At 37.2% G+C, this 24612-nt stretch overlaps 2 protein-coding genes and 1 long non-coding RNA gene across 7 annotated transcripts; 2 read left to right on the top strand and 1 right to left on the bottom strand.

The window, feature by feature from the left end:
• The first annotated feature begins 3906 nt into the window (after window positions 1-3906).
• Window positions 3907-6241, top strand: LOC120104788 (ACT domain-containing protein ACR12-like). Its single transcript, XM_039116551.1, has 4 exons — window positions 3907-4548; window positions 5139-5236; window positions 5962-6064; window positions 6149-6241. The coding sequence occupies exons 1-4, from the start codon at window positions 4378-4380 to the stop codon at window positions 6239-6241; spliced, it is 465 nt and encodes a 154-aa protein (XP_038972479.1). The 5' UTR covers window positions 3907-4377.
• A 125-nt stretch (window positions 6242-6366) lies between these two features.
• LOC120104798 lies at window positions 6367-12214 on the top strand. The gene is made up of 3 exons (XR_005507153.1): window positions 6367-10784; window positions 10875-10943; window positions 11318-12214. It is a non-coding gene; the product is annotated as an uncharacterized LOC120104798 (long non-coding RNA).
• Window positions 12091-17005, bottom strand: LOC103717991 (bZIP transcription factor ABI5 homolog). Of its 5 annotated transcripts, none has more exons than XM_017845425.3 (6): window positions 16894-17005; window positions 16683-16779; window positions 13627-14715; window positions 12740-12811; window positions 12614-12643; window positions 12091-12461 (listed from the first exon to the last, which is right to left on the bottom strand). In XM_017845425.3, the coding sequence occupies exons 3-6, from the start codon at window positions 14650-14652 to the stop codon at window positions 12375-12377; spliced, it is 1215 nt and encodes a 404-aa protein (XP_017700914.1). In that variant the 5' UTR covers window positions 14653-14715; window positions 16683-16779; window positions 16894-17005; the 3' UTR covers window positions 12091-12374. The 5 variants fall into 5 exon arrangements, with proteins under 5 accessions (XP_017700914.1, XP_008804819.1, XP_038972507.1 ...); XM_008806597.4 differs by having other exon boundaries at window positions 13627-14699; XM_039116579.1 differs by lacking the exon at window positions 16894-17005 and having other exon boundaries at window positions 13627-14699; window positions 16683-16887.
• Between the last annotated feature and the right edge of the window lie 7607 nt (window positions 17006-24612).

The following is a 24612-nucleotide window of genomic DNA, read 5'->3' as shown; positions in this document are numbered from 1 at the left end:
TCGTACGACACAGAATCTGGGACCGTTTCGCCTTCACAAAATCACGTTTTAGAAGCTGTGCCAGAGATGGAAGCCGGGAAAACAAGACGAAGAAGTTGAGAGAAGCGACGGGATATCTGGAGAGACCTTCGGGAGAGAGACGACGGCGAGCTTGACCCGTACTCGAGCTACTTTGGGAATCTCCGATGGACTTCAGCACACGGCGAGCCCCCTTTACCAGCATCCGTTCTTTTAAAACGAGAGAGCCGTGTGGACCAAATTGTTCCAGACTTCAGGAGGCAGGAAAGGATTTTTTTTATTGGGTTTTTTTTCTTCATAAAATCCTTCTAAATATTAAAATTTATATGAATATCTCTCTAAAATTAATATTTACATATATATTCTTATAAAATACTTATTTTATATGTATACCCTCCATTTTTCTTTTATCTTGCATACATGCCCATCCCATCAACTCCGTTAAGAAATTAGCGATTTAAAAGTAAAAATAACTGAAATACCCTTAATAGGTAATTGTACAAAAAGAAATATTTGATAAGGATATATATGCAAATAATACTTATGAGGGTATTCATGCAATTTTACATATTTATGAGGGTTTATATAAAAAAATCTAATTTTATTTTTTCTATTTCAATATATTTTAGTTTTCAGTGGGATCTGTTAACTTGTTCCCACTTTAGAACTAAAAAGATACTTTTATAATTTTAATTAATTTTTAATTTAATAAATATAATTTTGGCTAATTACATTAGTTGAATCTTTATGTCAAAAGTATTCATACAAAAATAGTGTTTTGTGAGGCAAGCAAGTAAATATTAATTTAGAGGGCATTCGTGCAAATTTTAATATTTAGAAGGGTATTTATGCAAAAAGATAAGAATTTTTTTTTTGCATGTATATCCTCCAAATATATGAAATTGCATGAATACTATTCAAAATTACTATTTTTATGTATACCTTTATAAACATTTCTTTTTGCATGTTTACCCATTGATGGTATTTTTGTCATTTTAATTTTAAACCGCTAACTTCTTAACGGCGTTAGATGGTACGGATATATATATATAAAATAAATATTTGATGAGTGTTTATATACAAATATCAATTTTGGAAGGGTATTCACGTAAATTTTAATATTTAGAAAGGTATGTATGCAAGAAACTCTTTTTTATTTGTATCTCTTTATAAATCTGAAATTATACATACATACATACATACATACATACATACATCTATATATATATATCATAAATTTGTTTTTCTCATATATATGTTTATAAATTATTTTCTTTTGCTTTATTGAGTTAAAAATATATGCACAAAAAAATAAGTTATAAAGATATACATGTAATATTAAATTTTTATAAAAATATACATGTAAAAGAATAATTTATAAAGGTATAAATATAAATAGTAAATTTATGATAGAACATATTTAATTTCAAATATTTATAAGGAAATACATTAAAAAAATAAAACAAAATTATATTTAGCTAGTGCATTGCACATGATATATGGCATCTCTTAATTATATTTGTATATGAGCTTGGCACTAATGGTTCTATATTTGATCCGCTAGCATAGCATTGGGAAAGGAATGAAGATGAGACTTCTTCCCTGCCTTAAAAAGTGAATCGAGCAATCAACCCTGAGGTGGCTCGGTAAGGAAAGAAAGGTCAATCATCAGGGACGACTTCTTTGTCGGCAAAAATGGATTGGGGGGGACCACATTGGTGATTTTGGGTACTCTTTTTGTGTGTGTGTGTGTGTGTGTGTGTGTGTGTATAAAAAATTACAGCCCATGCCTACTTTTTTTTTTTTTTTTTTTTTTTGACTAATAGGTCGTTCTACTTTAGAAGTCTCAAATTGACCCATAGGGTTACCCTGTTCCTTATCCAAAGTATCCCTTCCATCCATCTCATTAAACCATTTTGCCCCCCATTAGTTATCCTTCCAACATTTTTAGAGGAACATCGATTGGTAGGTTAGAGATGCTAGAAATTGAGAAATTTTGCTAAGGAGAAAGGCTATATTTCAATTTTGAGCTTAATTGGAGTTTATTTGACCCTATTTCAATATATATATATATATATATATATATAGGTCCAATTGATTGACATGTATGAAATTTAGTCAATATGAGCATAAAGTCATATAATTGGATCTGTGAGTCAATAAATGGGATAGAAAGAAGATGAAATTGATAGATAATTTAAAAAAAAGATCAAGTTAGTGTACGAGCTAGATTCGGTAAATCGAGTTAGTTGATTCAAGTTAATTTGTTGGAATTAGTAAGAATTTTGCACAGTTGAGCTAATAATTGATCAATTCGAGGTGGAATTAGATAAAAGAGTATGTGAATCTAGTTTGGAATGAAGTGAGATGTGAAAAATTAGGTTAGAATAGATGAATTAGAGTTTGTAATTGGGAACAATAGACCAATTGATGTAATTAGCTTTGTTTGGGTTCAATTAAATATATAATTGATAAAATAAAGGTAGGATAGAGTAGACATCGACCCATTCAGTACTAATTGAAGAAAGAAGAGTGGTTTAGTGTGATAGAAATCCACCAAAACTAAGTAATTTTAGATTTAAAAGCATGATCACCTATTGATTTTAGAACTATTAACTTGGGATAGGATGATCACGAACTTTTACGCTTGTGTGATTGGAAAAAAAATCTTTCAACATATTTATTTATCTTGGAGGGAGTTAGGGCAGAAAGACTCATCGTGCTCTGTCTTCCATCCTCTCTTACTCATTCCTTCACCTCCTCTTTCTAATCCTGGCCTATCCTGTTGAAAGTTTTCAAAATAGATCTTAAATGGAAAAAATACAAGTTGGAAAAGGATTCATTTGATTTCTAAGCTCATCCAATAAAAATAAAAAATCTACAAGTTGCGAAGATGTGAAAGGAAAACTGTCTTAAAACGATCTTGACCATGCAAGTTTATAGGATCGATATAGATCCTTGCAATGTCATTTGGCGGCTAAACCCATTATTCTAATCAACCAGCCTGCCTAATTTGCCTCGCCGATCTCAGAGATCACCTGACGAATTTCTAGACAGAGAGGAAGCCAGTTGTTATATCATATCCGTACATCAGATCAGCATTCCATATGAACGGTTTGAATGGAACAAAAACCTACCTCGCTGTTCAATACATTATAGCAGATCCGCAACTATTGCCATAAATAGGCCGCATTCGCTCCCTCCCAATTTCAAATCTCAATACAAGGGAACCTTGGGCGATGGCGATGGCGATGGCGATGGCGCGCGCGTGCCTTCTTCCTTCTCGCTCTCGGTTCTTCCCTTGCCATCTCTCTCTCCACCACCCCTATAGGGTTCCCAAACTAGGGTTTCTACCCCATACCCCTTCTCGGCTCGGAATCGCCAACTCACCCCGTTCCTCGAGTATCCGATGCTCTGTTCCCGTAGAGGATTCTTTGGAACGACTCGTGGGTAAGCTCGAAAACTCGATCTTGATTCAAAGGGTTAGCAGCTTTCTTGGAATAGGCGATCTTGGGTACTTGAAGAAATAGGATTTGGTTTCTTGACTCTTTCACTAAGTTAGGCGATCTTTGGTTTTCTTAATGATGAAGAATCCAGTATTTGTGACTGTAGTCTAATTGTCTTCCATCTGAAATTGTTTCTATTGTTAAGATTGGTTTGATTGAAAGTTTTATTGTGGGATATTTTGCTGTGATTTTGATCTAATTTCCGAGACTATTGATGTGGTATCGTTTTGGAGCGATATATGGTTGTGCTTTATTAACGTCTATTATTTGGTTTTCACTTCACTGCAATGTATTGAAGGTGATGGAATTGTGCATCTTGTAATGCTGATTGAATGTTCTTGATGGCTTTGGAATGGTCAAACTGTGGTTATCATTAGGAGAAGCGTGTGTTAGTGATCATGGTAGTGTTTTTTGCGTTACATCTTGTTCTATTCTATTGCTCTGTCTTTCTAACAAGGTAAAAGAATCGAGAACAAGAAAATCAGATTTACTTAATCGGAAATGGTTCCTCTAGTAATCTTATGTAATGTGCTATGTTGTAGAAATGGTTCTCGGAATTCTTACAATCCTGTTCATGTGGTGAAATTTTCTTTCAAGGTATGTCCTCATCCTTGATTCTGCTGTTAAGTTTATGAACAGCAGTGTTAAGCCAGTGGAAGGTTGAGTTGCTGCACTGGGTTTTAATCATGCAATGGATGGACTAGTTATGATAATGCCAATAAAGAATCAGTTGTGGAGAACTAAATATAATTTGGCACTTCGGCCTATATGATTTCATTGCAAATTAGTTTTCAAGATTCTGTTTAAAGAGTTTTGATAGAAACAGCTTGCTTGTAATTTTCTTAGCCTCATTATGGATGGTGGTACAAATGTATGTATTGCTGCTTTGACAGTTTCTTTGCAGGCCTGGGAACTTGGCATGGATTCCGATGTCCTGTTGTTTCTGATGGATCAAGAGTCATGTCCTGAAGAAACAATTGTGCAACTTAACTTTGGGGACCACTTGTGGACGCTAGTTGAACTGGTGAAGTGACTGGTTTTTCCATTTTCCTTCGATTACACAAAAAATGTTTTAGCTCCTTATGCTAATATCTGTTTTTTTGCAGACTATCTTGATTCTCTTATGATCTTCGCATGTACTATTTATGGCGATCCTTTGTGTTGTTTGCTAATAATTTACACGAACTTCTATGTATAACATGCATACCTATGCTTAAAATTGTATGTTGATGAATATTTCTTCCAGTTTACCTTCATTATTTTCAGGTGATAGAGCCATCACTGTAGCATAATTTGTGTTATTATGTTCCTAAGTGAAAAAGGAATCATTCTAGAAGCAGATCGTTTTTGTGGATATTAGGCCGTAATATGTTGTTATTAGTGCCAGCAAAAAGCACTTCCTTGGCAGTGAAGACTTGGGATAGTTACTGGTGATACCCTGTTGAGCATATTTATATGATTTGTTTGCTTTCTATTTTCTTATTTTTTCAGCACAACTGTCAACTGGGTGATGACTAGATAATTTTTCTGTGTAACAGTTCTGCTGTGGCTTGTTAGTTACAACGTATGCACTCGCAATAGAGTAATTATATCTCTGGGTTTGTGTTTCTGCAGTTGGAGGCTCTAGGAAGACTTGGCTGGGATGTGCTTAAGGGAACTGTGACAACCGAGGAGGCTTCTAGTTTGCAAACAAAAGTTTTAATTACACAACCGTGAGTAATCATTTCCGTATTTGAACAACATTTTGTATTTCAATCTGATGATTTTTTTCTTAGCCTATATCAAACAAAAGAGCAGCTTGAAAGTTGGAACCTCTACACTTTTGTAGAATATTAACAAACCTTCCCCCACAACTACTTTTACGCCACCCCAGTGGCTGCCTCAAGCTTTCAATAGATAATGATGTGAGCTTATGAGCTCTATTCACCATTATTCATTATGTACATGGATTTAGCTAGCATAGGACAAGCACTGTGATTGAATACCACAAATTTACTGGGGCGACCATAATATACTCCCCGGCTCAGGCAAGCTGCTGACAGTGAGATTTCTCATTCTTCTTGTTAAAAAGATGAAGTTACATAGCTGAATTACCATACCCAAGATATGAACCACAAATCCACAGTAACACTTTTGGAGTGCACACAGCTTATGGTAACAATCATGCATGCTGGAGAATGTCAATTAAGATCAATCTTGAAAGAATTTGTTTATAGGATGTCTTGAATACTACGAGATTTCTTTGGTCAGCCGTTTAACAGTATCATATTACCTGCTATATGATGGAAGTTAGTGTATTCTTTAACGTATAGAGCTGTCATTGAGACTACAGGGCTGACTAAAGCATTCCTTTCCATTTTATGATTGGATGCACAGCATCCATTTCATATCATATGCTGTAATTGATATTAAAAAATATATTTGTGTAACACCTTAGGAATCACTTTAATCAACAACTTCAAGGGCATAAAGTTGAGGATTATGATGTGTTAGAAGAAGCTGGGTTGGTCATTTACAACTGCCTTCTCAAGGATCATCCAGTATGATACATTTTTACTTGTGCCCCTTTTCAACTTTTTCTGTTTTTTAGTGATTCATTCACTATATTTAAGATTTCCCTGCAGGAGTTTATTCATATCACGGAGAAGTTGGATTTAGGTGAAAATTTTTCAGTAAGATATTCCAAGCTCTGCAGGCCAGCAGAAGTCCACTTCTGAATGTAGAATATGCTCTTTATATTGTTCTAGATTTGGTTATTAGGATGCATGGGTCTGTACAGCTGTGCTAAATTTCAAATTAATACAGTTCATATATAGTACATTCTACCAGTGTCCTAGCTACTGTTAGTAATAGAAAACTTAGGAATATTTTCTTTACTATAAGAAAATAAAAAACACAACCATGTGAGCATGCATAGAATGAAACTTAAGCTTCTTTTTTTTTTTTAACTCAATCAAAGTTTATCAAGAGGAATTGAGCTCAAAGCATTAGTAGGAAAAAAGGCTTTCTATCAAAGTTTGTTCACAGAAAAGTGGAGGATATAATAAATAACTGCATGCTATTTTATCATTATTTGCTGATTTCAGTAGATCTACTAGTCCCCTATGGACACTACTCTAACTAATGCTTTATAGATGGGGCTTTCTTTTGAATGTAAAGATTTCTGATGCACTGCCATTACCACAGTTATTAAAAATTTGCTTCTAGTGTATTCTTTCTTCAATTCTCTTGTTATATCTAAAGGCTGAAACGCTATGGAAATGTCCCATTAATTTTGATTATATGCTTATAGTAAGTGTGATTTAACTGGGAAGTAGTTATCAAATTAATCTCCTGGGCATCAACCTCCAGCCATGCATAATATAAGCAAGTTTAAGACTATTCGGTGTTTTAGTGAAGGAGTAGATCGGTCAGTTTGTTATTGTTATGAAACTGGTACTGTTGCCAACATAGTGTAACACAAACTGGTGGAATGGAAATGGAAAATAAACTAGCCCTTGGAGCCTGTATGATTACATTTAACTGGGTGCATTGGTCGACCAGTTACGGTAAGTGAGTGAGTCACTCCATTTTGGTTTGATGTAGTTTACTAGCTATGATGTAATTGAACCTACCAAAACTCTTCCAGTTGCAGTAACTTGTCCATGACCCCAATGTTGCAAGAACCAGTTATTTGTGCAGCTAAACAGCTTTATATAGCTGCAGTTGCTGTGATAATGCTATACAGGATTCTTGCTACATGCTAATGGTATTTAACTGTAACAAAAACCAGCGATTGATGAAACTCTCATGATCTATTTACTGTTTAGCTCTTATTTTCTATCATGTCGGGCTGCAAACAACCCTGTTTCGAGACCTTAGGCTCTGAAATGCTTGGTCAAACTAGATTTTGTCATTTTTTAGAAACTTTGATGTCATGCCCCCGACCTTAGTATTATATTTCGAGGGCATGAGGCATTTCACCTGTCATTGAATCAATATAACCTGAAAATCATATACTTCATATATAGGCAATAGTAATTATTAGAATCAGTAAACTACTAAATTGACATATCACATCAAGTCAAACATACCATCCTAAGTCATAGCCAAGAATTTGTTTCCAAAATTATAACTCAACTTTCAGTAACTAAGTATGTATACATAACTTTGAGCTGCACTTTAATATACACTACTCATCAAAACCAAACATACTGACTAGCAAGGCGGCCTTGCCTCTAATAACACTTTCTTAAAATGCTGATACTTGCCCAAGTCTCGGTCTGTAGATCTGAAAGATATAAGTGAAGATTATAAGCTTCACAACTTAGTAGCTAATCCACTAATGATGTTCACATAATGAATCGATACATGGAATCAAAATAAGATAGATTAACTAAGTCTCATGATCCTACCATGATCCGGGAGGATCACCAGACTCAGTATGGACTACTTTGACCACTACGAGTGTTCAGAAGAATCACCAAACTCGATGTAGATTATTTTAGTCACTACGAATATTCAAGAAGATCCCTAAATTTGATCTGGATCACTTTGGCCACTATGAGTATTTAACGAGATCACTAAATTTGATCTAAATCACTTTAGCTACTATGAGTATTTAATAGGATCATTAAAGTCGATGTGGATCAGTTTGGCCACTACGAATATCCAAGAGGATCACCAGCCCGATGTAGACCACTTTGGCCATTACGGATATCCAAGAGGATCACCAAACTCGATGTAGATCATTTTGGCCACTATGAGTATTTAGGAAGATCACTAGATTCGATATGGACCATTTTGACCACTGCGAGTGGGGTTGAACAGGGTTCAGGAGCGAGATCCGCCGCATTGAGAAGCCAAGTCGCATGTTAAACTTTTGAAAGCCATAACTTGATCATACGATGCCCAATTGAGATAATCTTTTCTTTTGAAATTAGGTATCTTTTGAAGATCTACAAGTAGTAGGTTGAATTAGGATGAAATTATATCGTTTAGACTTCAAAACGGGCTGGTCAAATTGAAAATTTTCTTTTCGGGCAATACTTTGACCAGGCATAGATCTCTATTTGAGAAGAATCAGGTACAGCGACAGAAGGCAGAGTCGATGTGAAAGTCAAGATCTATCTTTCTAAGAATTTTAGCTTTTTCTAGAATATTTCTAATATAGATATCTATTTTAGAAAAAAAGTCCTACTAGGTTTAGAAAGAGGAATCCGATCTAAATTATGTTAGGGCGACCTCATATTATAAATAGAGGCTATATACCTCGTTGTTTTTAATGATTAGTGAAAGAAAAAAGGACTTAAGCCCTACTTTCGAAATTTTTCTATCCTCTTATAGTTATCTTCCGAGAGATTCGAGTTGAGCAGGTTGAAGAAAATCTTTCTTCTCCCCGATCGGATCAAGTTGGTGTCAGAGCCATGCTCTTATCTAGTGGAATTCTAACTTGATTTGATCAGATCAAGTTGGTATTAGAGCTCTAATCCTCAACATCTATGGGAGCCTTAGTGCATGGTCCAGATGCACAAGTAGTACAAGCAGTCAGAAGAAGGGCTATCCGTGCTTCAAAGACAAAGACGAGTATGGCTGTTAGGTTTTTCTTGATGGATGATTAGACAAAGAGATATTTTATACAACTAGAGGAGAAGATTACCTAACTCATCGATATCATGTCTCGATTAGTGACGCCTTCAACATGAGCACCAGCAACTCTATCTTTGAGGAAAACCAAGTGGTTCAGCTGCGAGGCAGGAAAGCAAGCATTTTTCCATCTTCAGTTTTTATTTAGTAGGAGCTAAATCTCCTAAACAAGAGGAGCTTTGATCTAGAAGGATCACCAGAATTGATTTGGACCACTTTGGCCACTACGAGTATTCAAAAGAATCACCAAACTCGATATGGATCACTTTAGTCACTAAGAAAATCACCAAACTCGATCTGTATCACTTTGGCCACTTTAAATATTTGTTGCCGAACGGATGAGAAAAATGTTCCAGCAAAAGATTTTTCTTTTTCGTTCTCTTGTGTATACTGTCTTGTAGGGGGAGGGGGGAATCGGTCCTTGTTTTACTTCTTTATTATAAGCACTGTTTGTTCATGGTCGCTTTTTCTAAAAATACATTAGTAGGTTCTCTATTGATTCTTAGTCATTAACTTATCATAATCAAATTTTTATTTTTAATTTTTTTTTCTTTGACCTTATTTTTTACCATCATCATCGTTGTTTTGTTATATAGCTTTTACCTCACTTTAATAAAATTTTCGTGCTTTTTCATGTTTTATGTTGCAGGCTCTGTGTTAGACTAAATATGTAAAATATTAATTTTTAATTGGATGTGTTTCCAATTTGTGACGGTTTTTATGACTCAATGGCCTATTATAGTCTTGAAGGTTTGAAGGCTCTTCCTATCAGGACCATTGAGCTGATTTTTTTGTTGACAGCTTGGTGCTGATGTATGTGTACATGTTAAAGACGATGGAACAAAGCGAAGGCTTGATGCTTTGTGTTTCATATTTTTTCCTATTATGTATCATTGTATACTGTTCTGCATTACTGTATAGGTTGCTTTAGATTCGAGCACACTTTTCTTTCAGAAATATCCATGATGAAAAAGAGCTGCAAAAATTACGATGTCAAATCAGATGTCAGTTTTACATCATTGTTCAAAAAATTGATTCATAGGCCATCTAATAGCCGGCAGTCAGGCTTTCAGGTCTGGGGTACTATTCCTATGGTAGCATTATCACTATCTTACTAGTTCATAGTGGTAGACTTGTCAAACATCGTTGCTGCATCCAACATCTATCTGATTGCCACCATGTTACTGATTTCAAATATATAGAATACTAGGGGCTCCCCAACCTTTTGCAATTAATCCATAGTATGTTTATCGATACCAATGAATATGATTGAGGAAAGAAAAAAAATAAAGTTAAAATTATAAACTGCATCGCTATTTTTCTTACTGCGATCAGTTAGGTGTCATTGAGTTTTATTGTAGAATATGCAGTTTTAGCTTGGTTAGGTAAATTCCCTACATATTTTTGTGCTTTGTAAACCATATGAATACAACTTACAGACATCACTATACTCCGTGCAACTCTTTAACATGATACCTTCAGAGTGAATTTGGAAAGGGCTCAGCATGTGTTTGCCAATTTTGTACCAGCATGCTGACAATAGAGACTGCTGTTCGACCTGGACTGCTGCTGGGCATCATCAAGAATTTGTTTCATCTAAATATTAACGTGGAATTGGCTGAGTTTTACAACTACGTATGTCTGCATTTATTTTCTCAATAACTGGCCGTCTCTTGCCCTCCAATTTTCTTGCCCAAATGTGATAATACGCGTCATATATGACAGGAATCATTTGCCAAGGGTAAATTCCACGTCAGCTGGAATGGCGCAGCACTGGACGACTTCCATACTCGGGTAATTATATTCTTTTCTCTAAGCGTCATTCTTTCAGCACTTGCTGTTGTCATTCTGGATCCTGCAGTAGTCTCATAAAATGATCGCCTCAAGCATAGTGTCAATTTATCACCTCAAGCATAAAATTGCATGGGTTACATTGGACTGTTTTCAGAAATAATTACCCTAAAAATGCTGATATCCATCATTTTTTCACACTATTTAGTGTCCGAAGACAGTCATCTAGCTCTGCTTGTATGATTGGATTTAGTCTACAGTTCGTCATGTTATCACCTGCTTTTGTTGGGACTCAAATGTGAAGCAGCATCAAGGTCTCCATCTTCCAGCTGTTATATGTCCGTAGCATTTACGTTTGCATTGTTTAAATATTTCAGGCCCGGATACACTGTTTGGAAAGCCTTCTTTAAGACAGCCATATATACTCCGTCAATGTACAGAACCGACAGCTGCCACAGTTCCCCCTTCACGACAGCTGCCCCAGTTCCCTGCTCTGTTCGAGCTTCTTCGCCCGTTTCCTGGAGAAACTACGTGGACCGACAGATTACAGGTTTGTCGTCTGATTGCGTGATCTCCAAATGAGCTCTGGATCTTTCATTTCTGAAGGGTGTTAGATACGTCTAAATTTCTCTGAGGTTCTTGAGTTAGTGTACCAACCAGGTGCCAGCAATTAGCTTTATCAACTTACCATTGCAGTCATACGGGATTTGAAGATGGAAACTATAATTTTAAGATGGGATAGTAGGGGTGCAATCGAGCCTGAGCCAAGTACCAAGCTGCTTGGTCTCGGCCCAGGTTTTAAGTAAGTTGTTCGAGCTTGGCTTAGGCTAAACTTTGAGCTGAATATTTGAACAATCTCCATGTTCAGGCCCGGGACTCAAACGTGTCCGAGCTCAGCTCAGTTTCCCAGTGGAGCGGAGCTCAAACGAGCTGATAACATGAGCAGATAGAAGAGTTGATTAATCTTATCTTCTCGTTACTTCTGGATGATAAGAAGAGAGCGATCGACAAGTATACCAGGAATAAGTCTATTAAATTCCTAAATTTCCTGACAGAGTTAGCTGCTAAGGTCCGTAATCCACGACTTCAGTCCTCTTTTCAGCGCAGGCATCGATACCAAGCACAATAATATTGTACTCACAAATGCACAGAACACAAGAACATGTTGGCACTTCTTTATTTCACATTGTTTTCCGGGCAGACCTTTGTACAGCAGAGCAGCCAACCAAATTCTCTATGTATCAGGATAGCTATCACCGAGGGATTCAACAAAAGGGCCTACTAACAAAAAAGCAGGAACCATGGGAAGGAGCTAAGCAATGAGATGGGTTCGCTCCCAGCGCCCTGCTCCTCATAACAGAGCTAAAACAAAACGAAAGACTACTACTACATGACGCATGGCAGGTGAGGGCTAGGGTCGTTGCTGAGATCCCATTACCACTGGCTACTGTTGCAGCGCCTCAGCGTCAGGATAGTCTTCTGGGCGTTCACGCGTGCACGTTCGGCCATGGCCTCCATCAGCTAGAAAGCAAAGGCCACAAACAAACAAATAGTGAGCTTCAATCTTCAAATTCTGGCATGTTATATAGTTCGAGAACGTGCAAGCTCATAAGAAAAAGAAAGCAGTGTGATTACTGCCGCGACTGGCGAGCGAGGAGAATATATATACGTACCAGTTGCTTCTTCAATGCCAGAATTTTCTTCTGTCAATCCAGAAAAAAAGATCCGTAACATTTTATTAGCGAAGGAAGGCAATGGAAGAGTAACTTTGTATGCGACGAATTTGCAACGGGCCTTACCTCCTCTTCCTTCAGGCGGGCATTCTCTTCTTTCAACTGGTTCAGCTCCGCCTCGAGCTCTACTGTATATGCCTGCATGTTTTTCCCACGGAGCTGTCTTAGAGAGGATTAAGTCGTCGAAAACCACACCAAAGAATAGGTTTTACCACTTTTCTCTGAGCCAATGACGGGTTGGGCTTTCATATCAGTCGTAAGTGCGTGCGAGGATTTGGATCTAATGTCAAATTAAAACCTAACATAATGATGTCGAAGGCCCAACCCCTTCGCCCGATCCCCTGTACGCAGGAAAGCACCAGAATTCCCGTGGCCCATCCAAAAGGTGCCACGTCGAGAAATACTAGTTTTGGAAACAAATACAGCGCGCTTCATCGTAAAGTATTAAACTAACGGATAGTCGCTATCAAAAAGCCCAGGAAAGCAGCTGAGATTACGTCTTTGATGAAAACAGAATCCTCCATGAGAACCATCCCGACGTTAAAGACTCTTGCTCTCCCTCTCCCTGTCGTTTTCTCTCTCGGGCATAAAAAACTTTCTTGCACGGTGAATGCAAGAACATATGATGAGGAGTGCACTTAGAAAAGATTGAGCATCTTTGCCAACCCCCAAAAGGCCGAGAAAGCAACAAAGATTTGTGCTCTGTATCCAATCGCAGAATTTATAATACCCATCCCCAATGTTGTCGTCTACGTAATTCCCTCACCCCCGTCACCCCCGCGTCCACTTCTGGGTGGAAACAAGCACTGCTCAGTTCTCATCCAACGCGAATAAGAAGATCAAAGACTAATTTGATGTAAAATCCTGAACTTTTCATCTTCAGCACTCTTGCATGCTAATTCCTATAGATGTTGGAATGGTACCGAGGCGAATATAGTAGCATGCACGCGTACCTGCTTTCGGGCGCGGGATCTGGCCGCAGACTCGCGGTTCTTGATCATCCTCCGCTGCCGCCGCTCCACCACCTTCTCCACCGTCCCGTCCAGCGCCCTCTTCCTCCCTCCCTTCCCACCTCCGCCTCCCTCTGCCGCATCGGAGTTGTCCACCTGCCCTCCCCCCGCCCCCTCCGAGGATCCCGGGCTCGCCGGCGACCCCCCAACCGCCGCTCCACCACCGTACCCGTTCCCAACCATCCCCCCGAACCCATTCCTCAACGCGTAGCTTGGCCCACCACCATCGCCGACGACCTGGTACATCCTATTTGCGGCGGCGACCTGGTGGTCCCCGTACGCCTGCACCCCCACCACGTGCCCGAACACCGGCGCCCCCTCCGGCCCCACCATCTGGTACCCCGCCGGCATCCCGTACTGCGTCGCCGGCGGAACCGGCGCCGCGTGGGGTGACGGGGCGCTCCCGCGCTGGTAGCCCTCCTTCACGATCCCGGCCTTGACGAGGAAGTCCTCGAGCGTTATCTCCCCGAAGGTCCGCTTCCGATGGGCGACGCCGTTGCTCTGCGGCTGCTGTTGCTGCTGTGACGGCGGCGGCGCCCCGTCGACGTTCTGGCGGCGGGCGTTCTGGTCTCGGTGGATGTCCTCCCACACCTCGTCCACCGTCTTCCTGCACAGCGGCGGAGGGATGGTGATCGATCCCTGCCGCTGCAGCGGCGCCGCCGCGGGCATCCCCCCTCCGCCGATGTGCGGTTGCTTCTGCGCGTGGGCGTTCGCGATCTGGCCCTCCTCGACGTTCCAGATGTTGGTGAGGAACTCGTCCATGTTCATGGAGCCAAAGGCCTTTCCGGGCTCGCACACCGTGTTCTGGATCTCATCGAGGGTGAGGGAGTATATGGAGGACTGCCTCATAAGAGGGAACTCTAGGTCCATCTCCCTCTCCTCCTTCCCTTCTTCCGGTCGCCGCTCCGACGTCACCTCCGTCTCCTCCGATGTCACGTTCCTGCTCTCCGACGCCGACGCCGACGCCATCGATCAATTAATCCTCTATCCCTTTCGCTCCTTTTGCTTTCCTCCGCCTGACAAGAACTTCCACTTTAGAGAAGAGTCGAGTCAAGAGAGACAGAGAGCGAGAGGAGGGGTGCAAAAAGACAAACAAAAAAAAAACCGTATAAAAGTTAGCTTCATAAAGAAAAAGAGGCGAAGAAAAGGAGGAAAGAACAGCACAGAAGAGACGCGAAGAGATGAGGATGACCCTGCCCTCTCTCTTTTCCGTTCTAAAACTTTCGCGTCTCAATATTCGGACAAATTTCCGGGTCTCGTCTCTAGACTTGAGCCATCGTACCGAACTCGCCAACGAACGATTCTTTCCGTGAGTACGAGTACTGATTAAAAAATTGCTCCCTACCCTAGTAATTAAGGAGGACACAAAGTTAGGTACGTTCTCATTAATGGAGGAGGTGGGCCTCTTGACTAAATAAAACGAATAGTGCTGAGACCTCGGGGACGAAGGATTACGTTTGGGTCAAAATGTTCCTGCGGAACTGCTAAGGTTAAACTTTCGTGAAATGGGAACATAGCTCAGATTCAGCTGAGCTTAAGAATTTTACACAAACAGTTGGAAATGAAGTTTATATTACTCCGAGGATGGTAAGTCAGGAGGATGATAGCCTCCATTGATCGAGCTATAACTTTTTAATTCTTTTTACTGATCCTTTAACATCTGCTTCAAATTTCAAAGTTTTTTTTAAGTCCTCGTAAGTGCAAGCAACAGCAATATGGACAATATTATAATTATAGACAATTTCTATGTAAATGTATGCATAATTAAAAATGAAATACTAGCAATGAACCGATCAAGGTAGGAATAGGATGGGATATTAAGCTTCCCGAAACTGGGATATCTTGCCTTTGCCATCCGCATTTTGACTGCGCCTGCATAAGACAAAAACCAGCAGTCATATGGACCAAAATCCATAACTTCGCCACAGAGTACACGTTGTGCTGACGGCAGGCTGAAGTCAAATTCCGGACTAGTCTCAAAGCATTCAAGGCTGATTTGATTTATGAAACAAAATTTACCTCATCCAAATATTTTTTTTAAAAATAATTTTAAAAACATAAAAAATAATAATTTCATAGTCACCTATATTTAGTTGAATAGCTATTTTTCTGAAAAATTATATAAAATATCTATTATAGCTATATTAAATTAAAAAAATTATCTATAAATTTTGATGGTTTAAAAATACTTTAAAAAAAATCCCAATTAAAAAAAATAGCTTTATTATGATCCCCATAACCTTTTTATATAAAATATAAAAATCTTATTTTTATGTAAATGCTATTTTTCTATATTCCTTCAGTTGAGAACCACAACTAAAAGATTTTTTTTTTTTGTTGTTTTTATTATACTTTTTTTTTTTTGCAAACCAAACAAATTCTTAAATTTTTTGCAAATCTATTAATAATTCAACTATATAAAAAAAATTAATAATTTACCTCTATGTTATTGTCAACTCCTTCACATTATTTTTCCTAATCAAATATCTCCGGATTCTTCTTTCTCCTGCTTTAGGACAGTGGATTGGACACGGCCCACATTTGTGCCAGAGTTTCCTAACAAGGAAAGAAGCGTGACCGAGAAAAAGAGAGAGGCTCTTTCCACTTTCAGCTAAGAAGACTTGGGGGCAGTGCTCCTGGTTCCGAATAAAACGCTGCCCTCGCGGATTTACTTTGAAAAAACACACACATCCTTTCGTTTATTTAGCATGGAAACAGAACGAAACATTATTCCCAAATCTACCTTCGATTACTTTGATAAACTCTGCAATTTGGACGCAGAGACACGCAAAACAAAAATGCATAATCTAATCGGACAAACTCAGTAAAATAAAAGTAAGAGAGCAAACGAAACCATATATTTCCAAAACTACCACCTCAAAACTTAGAAAATAAGCTAACAAAGCGAAGGAAACGCCATAATCTGTATATTTACAGAGAATTCTAAAGCATAAACAGGAGTTAAAAAAAGGGATAGAGAGAAACGAGTTCTCAAGTACCTGATAAGAGAGCAGCTTATAAATTTCCCAAATTTCCAAGACAAAGAGAAGATCTGAAGAGCAGTAGATCTAGATCGCATGCAATCGCTCCAATCCACTGAAATGAAAAATATTAATCCAGTAATGAATGAACATTCCTAAAATAAGGAGACGGAAAGAGAGAGATATATATCTCCAGGCAGAGCTTTCTCCTTATGAAAGGAATACTCACCCCCTCTCCCTGCTCTTCTTCCGTCCCTCGCTTTATCTCTCGTTTTTTTTTCTCAGTCTCTCTCTCTCTCTCTCTCTCTCGAGCCCGCTACCGCCATCGTTATCCCCGGGAGCGGGCCCACCGGGCCGAAACCAGCTCGAGTAAATGAGTTGCAATCCGCGGCGCGGGCGAGCGTGTCCGTTTAAGCGACACGTAGGAGACACGCGCCGCGATGAGGAGCCGAGCTCGCGCACGTTCCAAGCACGTGCGCTACCCCCCGCTGGGACCCCAACATATATCTCCGTATATATTCGTAGACCGAAATACCCCTCGAGTTGGATATTGTACTGCGGACGCCGTCAAGCGTACGAATGGGAGTACGGCTGAGAAGACGTGAAATTACTAATAAACCCCTGGAGTTGATTAAAAAATTTGTCTTTCATGCTTTTCTACTGCTTTGTTGAAATGTCTTTCTACAGCTTTTATCCTAACGAGGACCCGTGTGCCTGTAGGAGGACGAGTAGAATCTCCACAGGCAAATTGAGAAGGCGAACTTATATGGATGGTAATCGATCAGATAATTTATTGGGATCGATTTTCTTATCTGAATAAATATGTAAATATATAAAAATATTTTGAGCATCCAACTAATATTCGTATCTATATATGTATCCAAATCTATCAAAGAAAAATAGATATAAACATGGATATATAACTTCCCAATTCGTTTTATTTTTAACTTTATTTAATTTTATATAATATTCATGAATTTTCAAAAAAAAATAAATAATTATGCTATTAATTTGATTTATTATCTGCTTAATAATATCTTTTATCTATCGTCATAAAATTTAATTATCTGGCTTATATCTGTCTTTATATACATATATTCGGTATCTGATTTGTATCCGTATTCTTAAAACAAATATAGATATGAATTTGTATATGACTAATATCAATGTCCGTATATGTATTCGTCAAATTAAACAAATATCGATATGAATATATTACTATACTATTCGATTTCAACCCTATGAACGAGGCATTCTTACATCGCTTTCCAGGTAGGTGAGAAGTTGGGCCATGTCTCATTAACATGACAAAGTTACATGCTATGTTTCGAGCATCACGATGCATAGGGGGTACGATGATTTTTTTTAAGGTAAAAAAGGGTAGACTAAATCATGCACCATAGATACATCCATAAAAATAAAAAAGAAAGTATTTAATAATGGGTTATTTGCATGTATACCCTCCAAAATATATAAAATTATATGAATATTCTCGTAAAATTGCTATTTGTATACATACCCTCATAAAATACTTATTTTGCATGGATACCCTTTTTCTTTTTTTTATACATATATATGAATATTCTCGTAAATTTGCTATTTGTATACCATACATATATGCACCCATTTCAAGTTTACATGCATTGCAAAGCAAATCCAAATCAACTGGAGATTTAGGATAACATAAATTCATAGTCCACCTAGGACCTAATACATTAATTACTTGTAGTAATAACTTATAATCATCATTGTGTATTGTTAATTATGATTTATGTATGGTTGTTAATCAACTCTTATGTAGAGGAGATTGTGTTCATACGAGACGTATAATGTCCAATTGTTGTTATTTTCTTGCAAATCATGGCCTGCATTCGCTTATTTTGATCCTGTTTGACACGCAAAACCTAATAGATCAATGAAATATATCATAAACCTAATGCAACCCAATCCAAATGGAAATAAATTAGGCTTGGGCTCAATTTTTTTTTGACTCTTTTCAAATATAGGTTGGTTTTTGGGGTGTGCCAGTCCCAAATCCAATGAACTTGCTTGTAGCCTTAATCTTCAATATTAAGACTTTAGTTTTAGGAAATGGTTGATGTTAATAGTTTTGATATTCTTGCATGAAAGATGTCATGTTTTTCAATTTTAGATTATTAATTAATCGCCTGATTTTTACATATTGTTGTTCATTTAGCTTCGAATAAATTCACATAGAATTGAAAAATTGATGAACAACATGACATCAATTTCTAACCCTAGATTTTTATGAATACTAATAGAAAGCCATATTAGCAATCTCTAACCCTAGATTTTGACTCCTTTTCCACCACATTCTGACCAATAACAATGATTGAGGATTAATATGCACCAGCTACATGACGGTGTTTGGAATAAGGCATCGACTAAAGGTTCTCAAACTAAAGTACCCAGGTAGGATGAAGTAGTAGCTTAGATGCTAAAACTTTGACATCCTTGAGTCCCATTAGAAGAATGGATCGAATGAGCTGAGGAATGGGTCGATAGACACACACACACACACACACACACGCACACACACACACACACACACACTACATGATGACTGAATGGGAGAAGTGTCACGAGCAAGGACTTATTGTGACAAGCTTGAGGCTAATCAGGTATGATGACCTATAGAGTCTTGTCTGTTGGTCTAGCTAAGGGATCATGTTGTAGTACATAACATGCATAATTACCTGAATGTGGGAAGTTGAGAGTAGTTGGATTCACCCATAGGAACCACCTGAAAGACATGGAGGCCAGACTTGGATAATTGTTGATAGTAGAAGTGGATCATATTATATGAATACTAGAATGTAATTCTAAAGAAGAACCTTTGGCTAATCAAATACTTATCAGTTATTTTTATTTATCTTTATTTCCTTTCCTTTAGCTGGTTTACCCTTGGCCTATAATTCTTATCCTAGATTTGCAGCTTTAATTTGGCTACCTCGTCCTGCTCCTTCGAGAACTTGAAGCTCAAGTTGGTAGGACTCACTATCTCTTTCTGGCTTTAGATGTCTGTGGGATGCCAATTTGATTGCACAGCCCAGCTAGAGAGACCGATTCTCTTCCTCTTGAGATAGAAAAGAGCAACAATGGACTCTATTTGCTTTTAAGATGAGATAAGATTGCTTGAGACACAATTAAATGAGGGGTCTTCTTCTGGAAGGAGATACTGTAATGGTTAAAGATCTTGTGTTGGATATTGCCACATATGGAAATAAGTAGATTGATATCTTTCATTTGGACTATCATTGTTTAGACATGATATTTGCAAATGTTTTGTTCTTGAAAAAGATGACAAAGCAATATAAAATGCATCTAGTTTAATGATATTTAACATATAAAAATATACATAAAACGTTGATAGAAAATAATTCTCTCATGTAAACTAACAAACCCTATTAGTTAAAAGGTCAATGCAATAAAGTTAAAATAAAATAAGATAGAATCAACATATTTTTTGCATGTGGAATATGCAATTGTTTAGTATATTAGTATTACTTGCATGTGGAAAAACCAAACAGATGTCTAAAAACACTTCTCAGTCAAAAAAATCTTGAGAGACACATTGCAACTCATAATGTTTATAATCGCTCATGATTTTCAATAGTCCAGGATTGTGTTACCTTTTTTCTAAAAAAAAATATAGGAGACACTTTGTAAAACTTATGGTGAAGCCTCTAAATGCACCAAGAAAGTGAACTCTAGCAGAGGATCCCATACTCTTCTCTCTATGGGCCTATGTTGACCTCGATAGGAGGTCTTGGACTGACAATGTCGTGTCCACCCATCGTGTCAGTCTCTACCTTGTACTTTGCTTATAACTGGATTACATCATTGCAACCCTCATCTTGATGTCTTTATCCTAATCGTGATGCCTCTCGAGCTGGTTGATTTCCACCCAAAATAGATCAATCTTGGATGTCAGCTACTAGGCCAATCTTATCCTTTTGTCTCTCTCTTTCTCTTGTTTTTTTTCACCATTGATCCTATTTTATAATTTTCTCTGATTATTGGTTTTTATTACATAGGCATGCAGTTGTCTGGACAAGAAGTCCAGCAAGGTGTCTTACACTCTGTTTCTTAAATTAAGGTAAAACCCTAACCTTTTTGCTTATTTAATTTTGGTAACCGGTATGGTTCAAGGTAGGAATTAGAATTAGAAACTGGGGTTAAAAATATTTTGAGCATCAAAATTTAGAACTAGAAATTTAGTAGATAATATAATTAAATTAACATTGTATATGATTAGTGATATGTCGGTTTTCTAATTATTTCAATTCTTGATTTCAAATTATTGGATATGTTAACTCTTGAGCTGATAAGCACTTTTTTTCAATTTTTGCAGTAGGTAGAGGTAAAGATTCCCATGCATGATCATCTATATATATATATATATATATATATATATATATATATATATATATATATATATATATATATATATATATATGTTTATTTATATATGTGCATTTATATATCAATGATTTTGGGTTTCGATAGAAGGTGAAACTATTTTGCATGGAATATGTTACTAGATTATGCTTTTGTTTGTCAAGCATGAAATTAAGTCTTATGTAACTAGATGGTTGGGTGGGGTGTTTTAACTAACCACATTTATCATTTTTTTCGTCATAGGCTGGAAATGTGGCATTATTATTGTCTTGTCATATGCTTGAAATGTGGCACTATGCCGTGGTTAGTCCAAAACAAAATAGTTAATTATTGTGGGATCCAAATCATGCTAATAAGAAAATGGTAGATATGTTATCTAAAATCACTATTGAATAAAGTTGTTATTTCGACGTTATACAGCATGCCACTTTTGAATATAATGGCTATTTTAATGATTTATCATATACATATATACTGGTCTATTTGAGTAGTATTTATAGGTGCTGGGTATTTGGTATGCAAATTCATGATTTTTGCATTTATTTAGATATTGATTATTTTGCTAATTTTTATCTTTAGATTATTTATTTTTATGTATGTGAGAAATTCTTATCGAGCCATTAGCTCATACCATTTTGTCACTTTTCTTTCATAACTATAGGATGTTTAGTACTTTGCTATGGTTTAGGATTACTGGTGAGAGAACGAATTGTTAAAGTGGCAATAATACTAATCAAATAGCTGAATTTATAATTGGAACAACTCTTGTTACTTGTTATGATAGAATTATTTTATCTTGTTTTGAATAAAGGTTCACATTGTTAAGTAATGATGTTTAATCTATAGGCCTTACATATTTTCTTAGATCTTGCCCTAGAAAATGTGTAGCCTTGTCAGATGTCCAGCTCGAGTGGTGGGTCTGATGGGCGAAAGAAATAGTATCAGAGCATAAGTTTTAGATCATTAGGGTTGAAACAAGGTAGTTGTAAATGGGGTAGAATTTAGGGCATGATGGGATGTTTTATATTTGCTTCTTTAAGAAGTTTAGAATTTGCTTGTATTCAAGATTGTTTAATTTAACTAAAAATTTTATGCGAATATTCTATCATATGCGCATTAGTTGTTAAGATCTAGTTGGCTTTGCATTACATTGATTTAAATGCACCCATGATCTTACTATAGACTCTATATATCATGACCAAAATATCCTCATGATTATAATTTCCATAACATGTAGTCGCAACCAATTTCATGACTTTAGAGTCATTTCACTTCAACTTGAATCATTGATTTCGATCCTTAACTGTAAATAGTAAAATTGCATAGTCTTGGCTCCTATATATGATCTTAAATCTTGAGTCTAGTATGACAAATATTTTGAAAACTAGGAGCATGTTGCAACCTAAAAACTCACTGTCACCTGATTCTTATACTAATTTTGATTCCAATTGCTATTCTCCCCGGAGTATAAGTTCATTTTGAATTTAAAAACAATCATTTCCTTATCTTCTTGGTATACAAGTAATATTTTGGTTGGAAATTATTTAGTCAACTAGAGAATTTGGTGAGTTTAGATTAGTGTTGCGTAGTGGAAGTGTGGTGGGTCGAGCCATTACTTCTGATTCAGATAAGGATATGATGGATGACTTGTTTGTTTTTCTACGAGAGGATGCTTTTATTAATTTAGAGAAGGAGAGAGTTAGAATTTCAAGTAGAAGATCAAATTTTTATAAAAGTTTTAGATTTGTGAGTCATGACAAACTAAGCCCTACATATATGTGTTCATTTAAAATTTTGGATAGGGTTGGAGAAGCAGACATGATATGTTTCATGTATCAACATAATGTTGAGGAAGTATATGCTGGACTCTAGCCATGTAGCGAACTGAGAGCCGTTATGGCTTTATGAGGCTTTAACCGTATCCTCTTCTTTTTCTCTTGGAGATTCCCTTGCAATGTCATGGCTTCAATCTTGCTAAACTCAAGGCATCAACTCTCCAATTCTCTAGTTTTCCCTCTCCCTTGTTTCAGACATTCGATCTAGCTTTTCCCCTTCGACTGAGCCCTCTTGAAGCTCCCATGACCTGATGCCGGAGCTCAACTGCTTGCAAACGAGCTAAGGCTAGCTCAAGTCGACATCAAGTCACTTCACTCCCTTACTTTGCCTTATCCTCTGGTTCTTCCTTCTTTTTATTTTTAATGTTCATCGGCTGCCCACCATCACCCATCATACCATCGGCTTCCAAAGCAAAGCCCCCATCCTCCCACTTCCTCTCCTTCTTTTCCACCTTCAATTAAATCCTATGAAGGCTCTGTTTCTCACTCTTTCTCTACCCCCCCTTTTTTTTCTTTCTCACTCTCTCTTCCTCTCTGTTTCTCTCTCTATATGCTTCAGTGGACCCCAGCAAAGGCGAAATTGTTCTGTACTCTCTTTTTTCTACGAGCTTAAGCTGACCTCTGTAGAGGATCCCAAACTGATATTGCCGTGATCATCCAGGTCCCCATCCTATACTTGGCTAGAGACAACCCTTGCTATGTTGTCTTTACCCTGCTTGAACTCTCACCTCTCTATTTGACCAATTTTCACCCAGATTAGACTAATCCAAGTTGCTAGACGCTGCTACCTGGTTGGCTTTGTCCTTCCCTCTCTCATATGTTTCACCATTTCACTAATTATTGTTTTCGATTCTAGTGGGGTGCAATCGTTCGGACAAGAAGTCTAGTAAGGGGTTTTATACTGTCCGATCCTTAAATTGAGATAAGATACTAATCATTTTATTTTTTTGATTTTGGTAATTAGTATGGTCTAGGATAGGATGGGAAAATCTAGGGTTAGAAATAGTTTGAGCATCAAAACTTAGAATTAGAAAATTAGTAAATTATTAATTAAATTAATATCATGCATATGGTTGGCCTTAAGTGAGTTGGCTTTTTGATAATATCAATTATTGATTTTTCAAATTAATTGGATATGTTAGGTGTACTCTTGGGCTCATAATCATTTTACTTGGATTTCCCCATGCATGTTCATATATATATATATATATATATATATATATATATATGTATGTATGTATGTATGTATGTATTATGTATCGATGATTTTGGATTTTGATGGAAGGTAATACTCGTTTCTTTTGCGTTTTGCATGGAATAAACTATTAAGCCATACTTTTATTTGGTAAGCATAAAATTGAGTTTTGTATTACAGAATGGTTGGGTATGGTGTTTTGGACTAGCCATGTATATCTTGCCTCTTGATTTGTTAGAAATATGGCATTATCATTGCCCCATCACAAGCTACAAATATGACATTATTGTTTCTCATCACAGGCTAGAAATGTGGTATTATTATTACTCTATCACATTTGGAAATGTGGCACTATCATTGCCCTATCTTGGGCCGGAAATGTAGCTATGGTTAGCCCAAAGCTAGAAAGTTTAATTGCTGTTGGATTTGAATCATGCTAATCAAAAATGGAAAATAAGTTATTTGAAGCTATTGTTGAATAAAACAGTTATTTTGA

The sequence above is a fragment of the Phoenix dactylifera genome, unplaced genomic scaffold (assembly GCF_009389715.1).
Source record: "Phoenix dactylifera cultivar Barhee BC4 unplaced genomic scaffold, palm_55x_up_171113_PBpolish2nd_filt_p 000112F, whole genome shotgun sequence".
NCBI lineage: Eukaryota > Viridiplantae > Streptophyta > Magnoliopsida > Arecales > Arecaceae > Phoenix > Phoenix dactylifera.
This window is presented reverse-complemented; position numbering and strand designations above follow the sequence as displayed.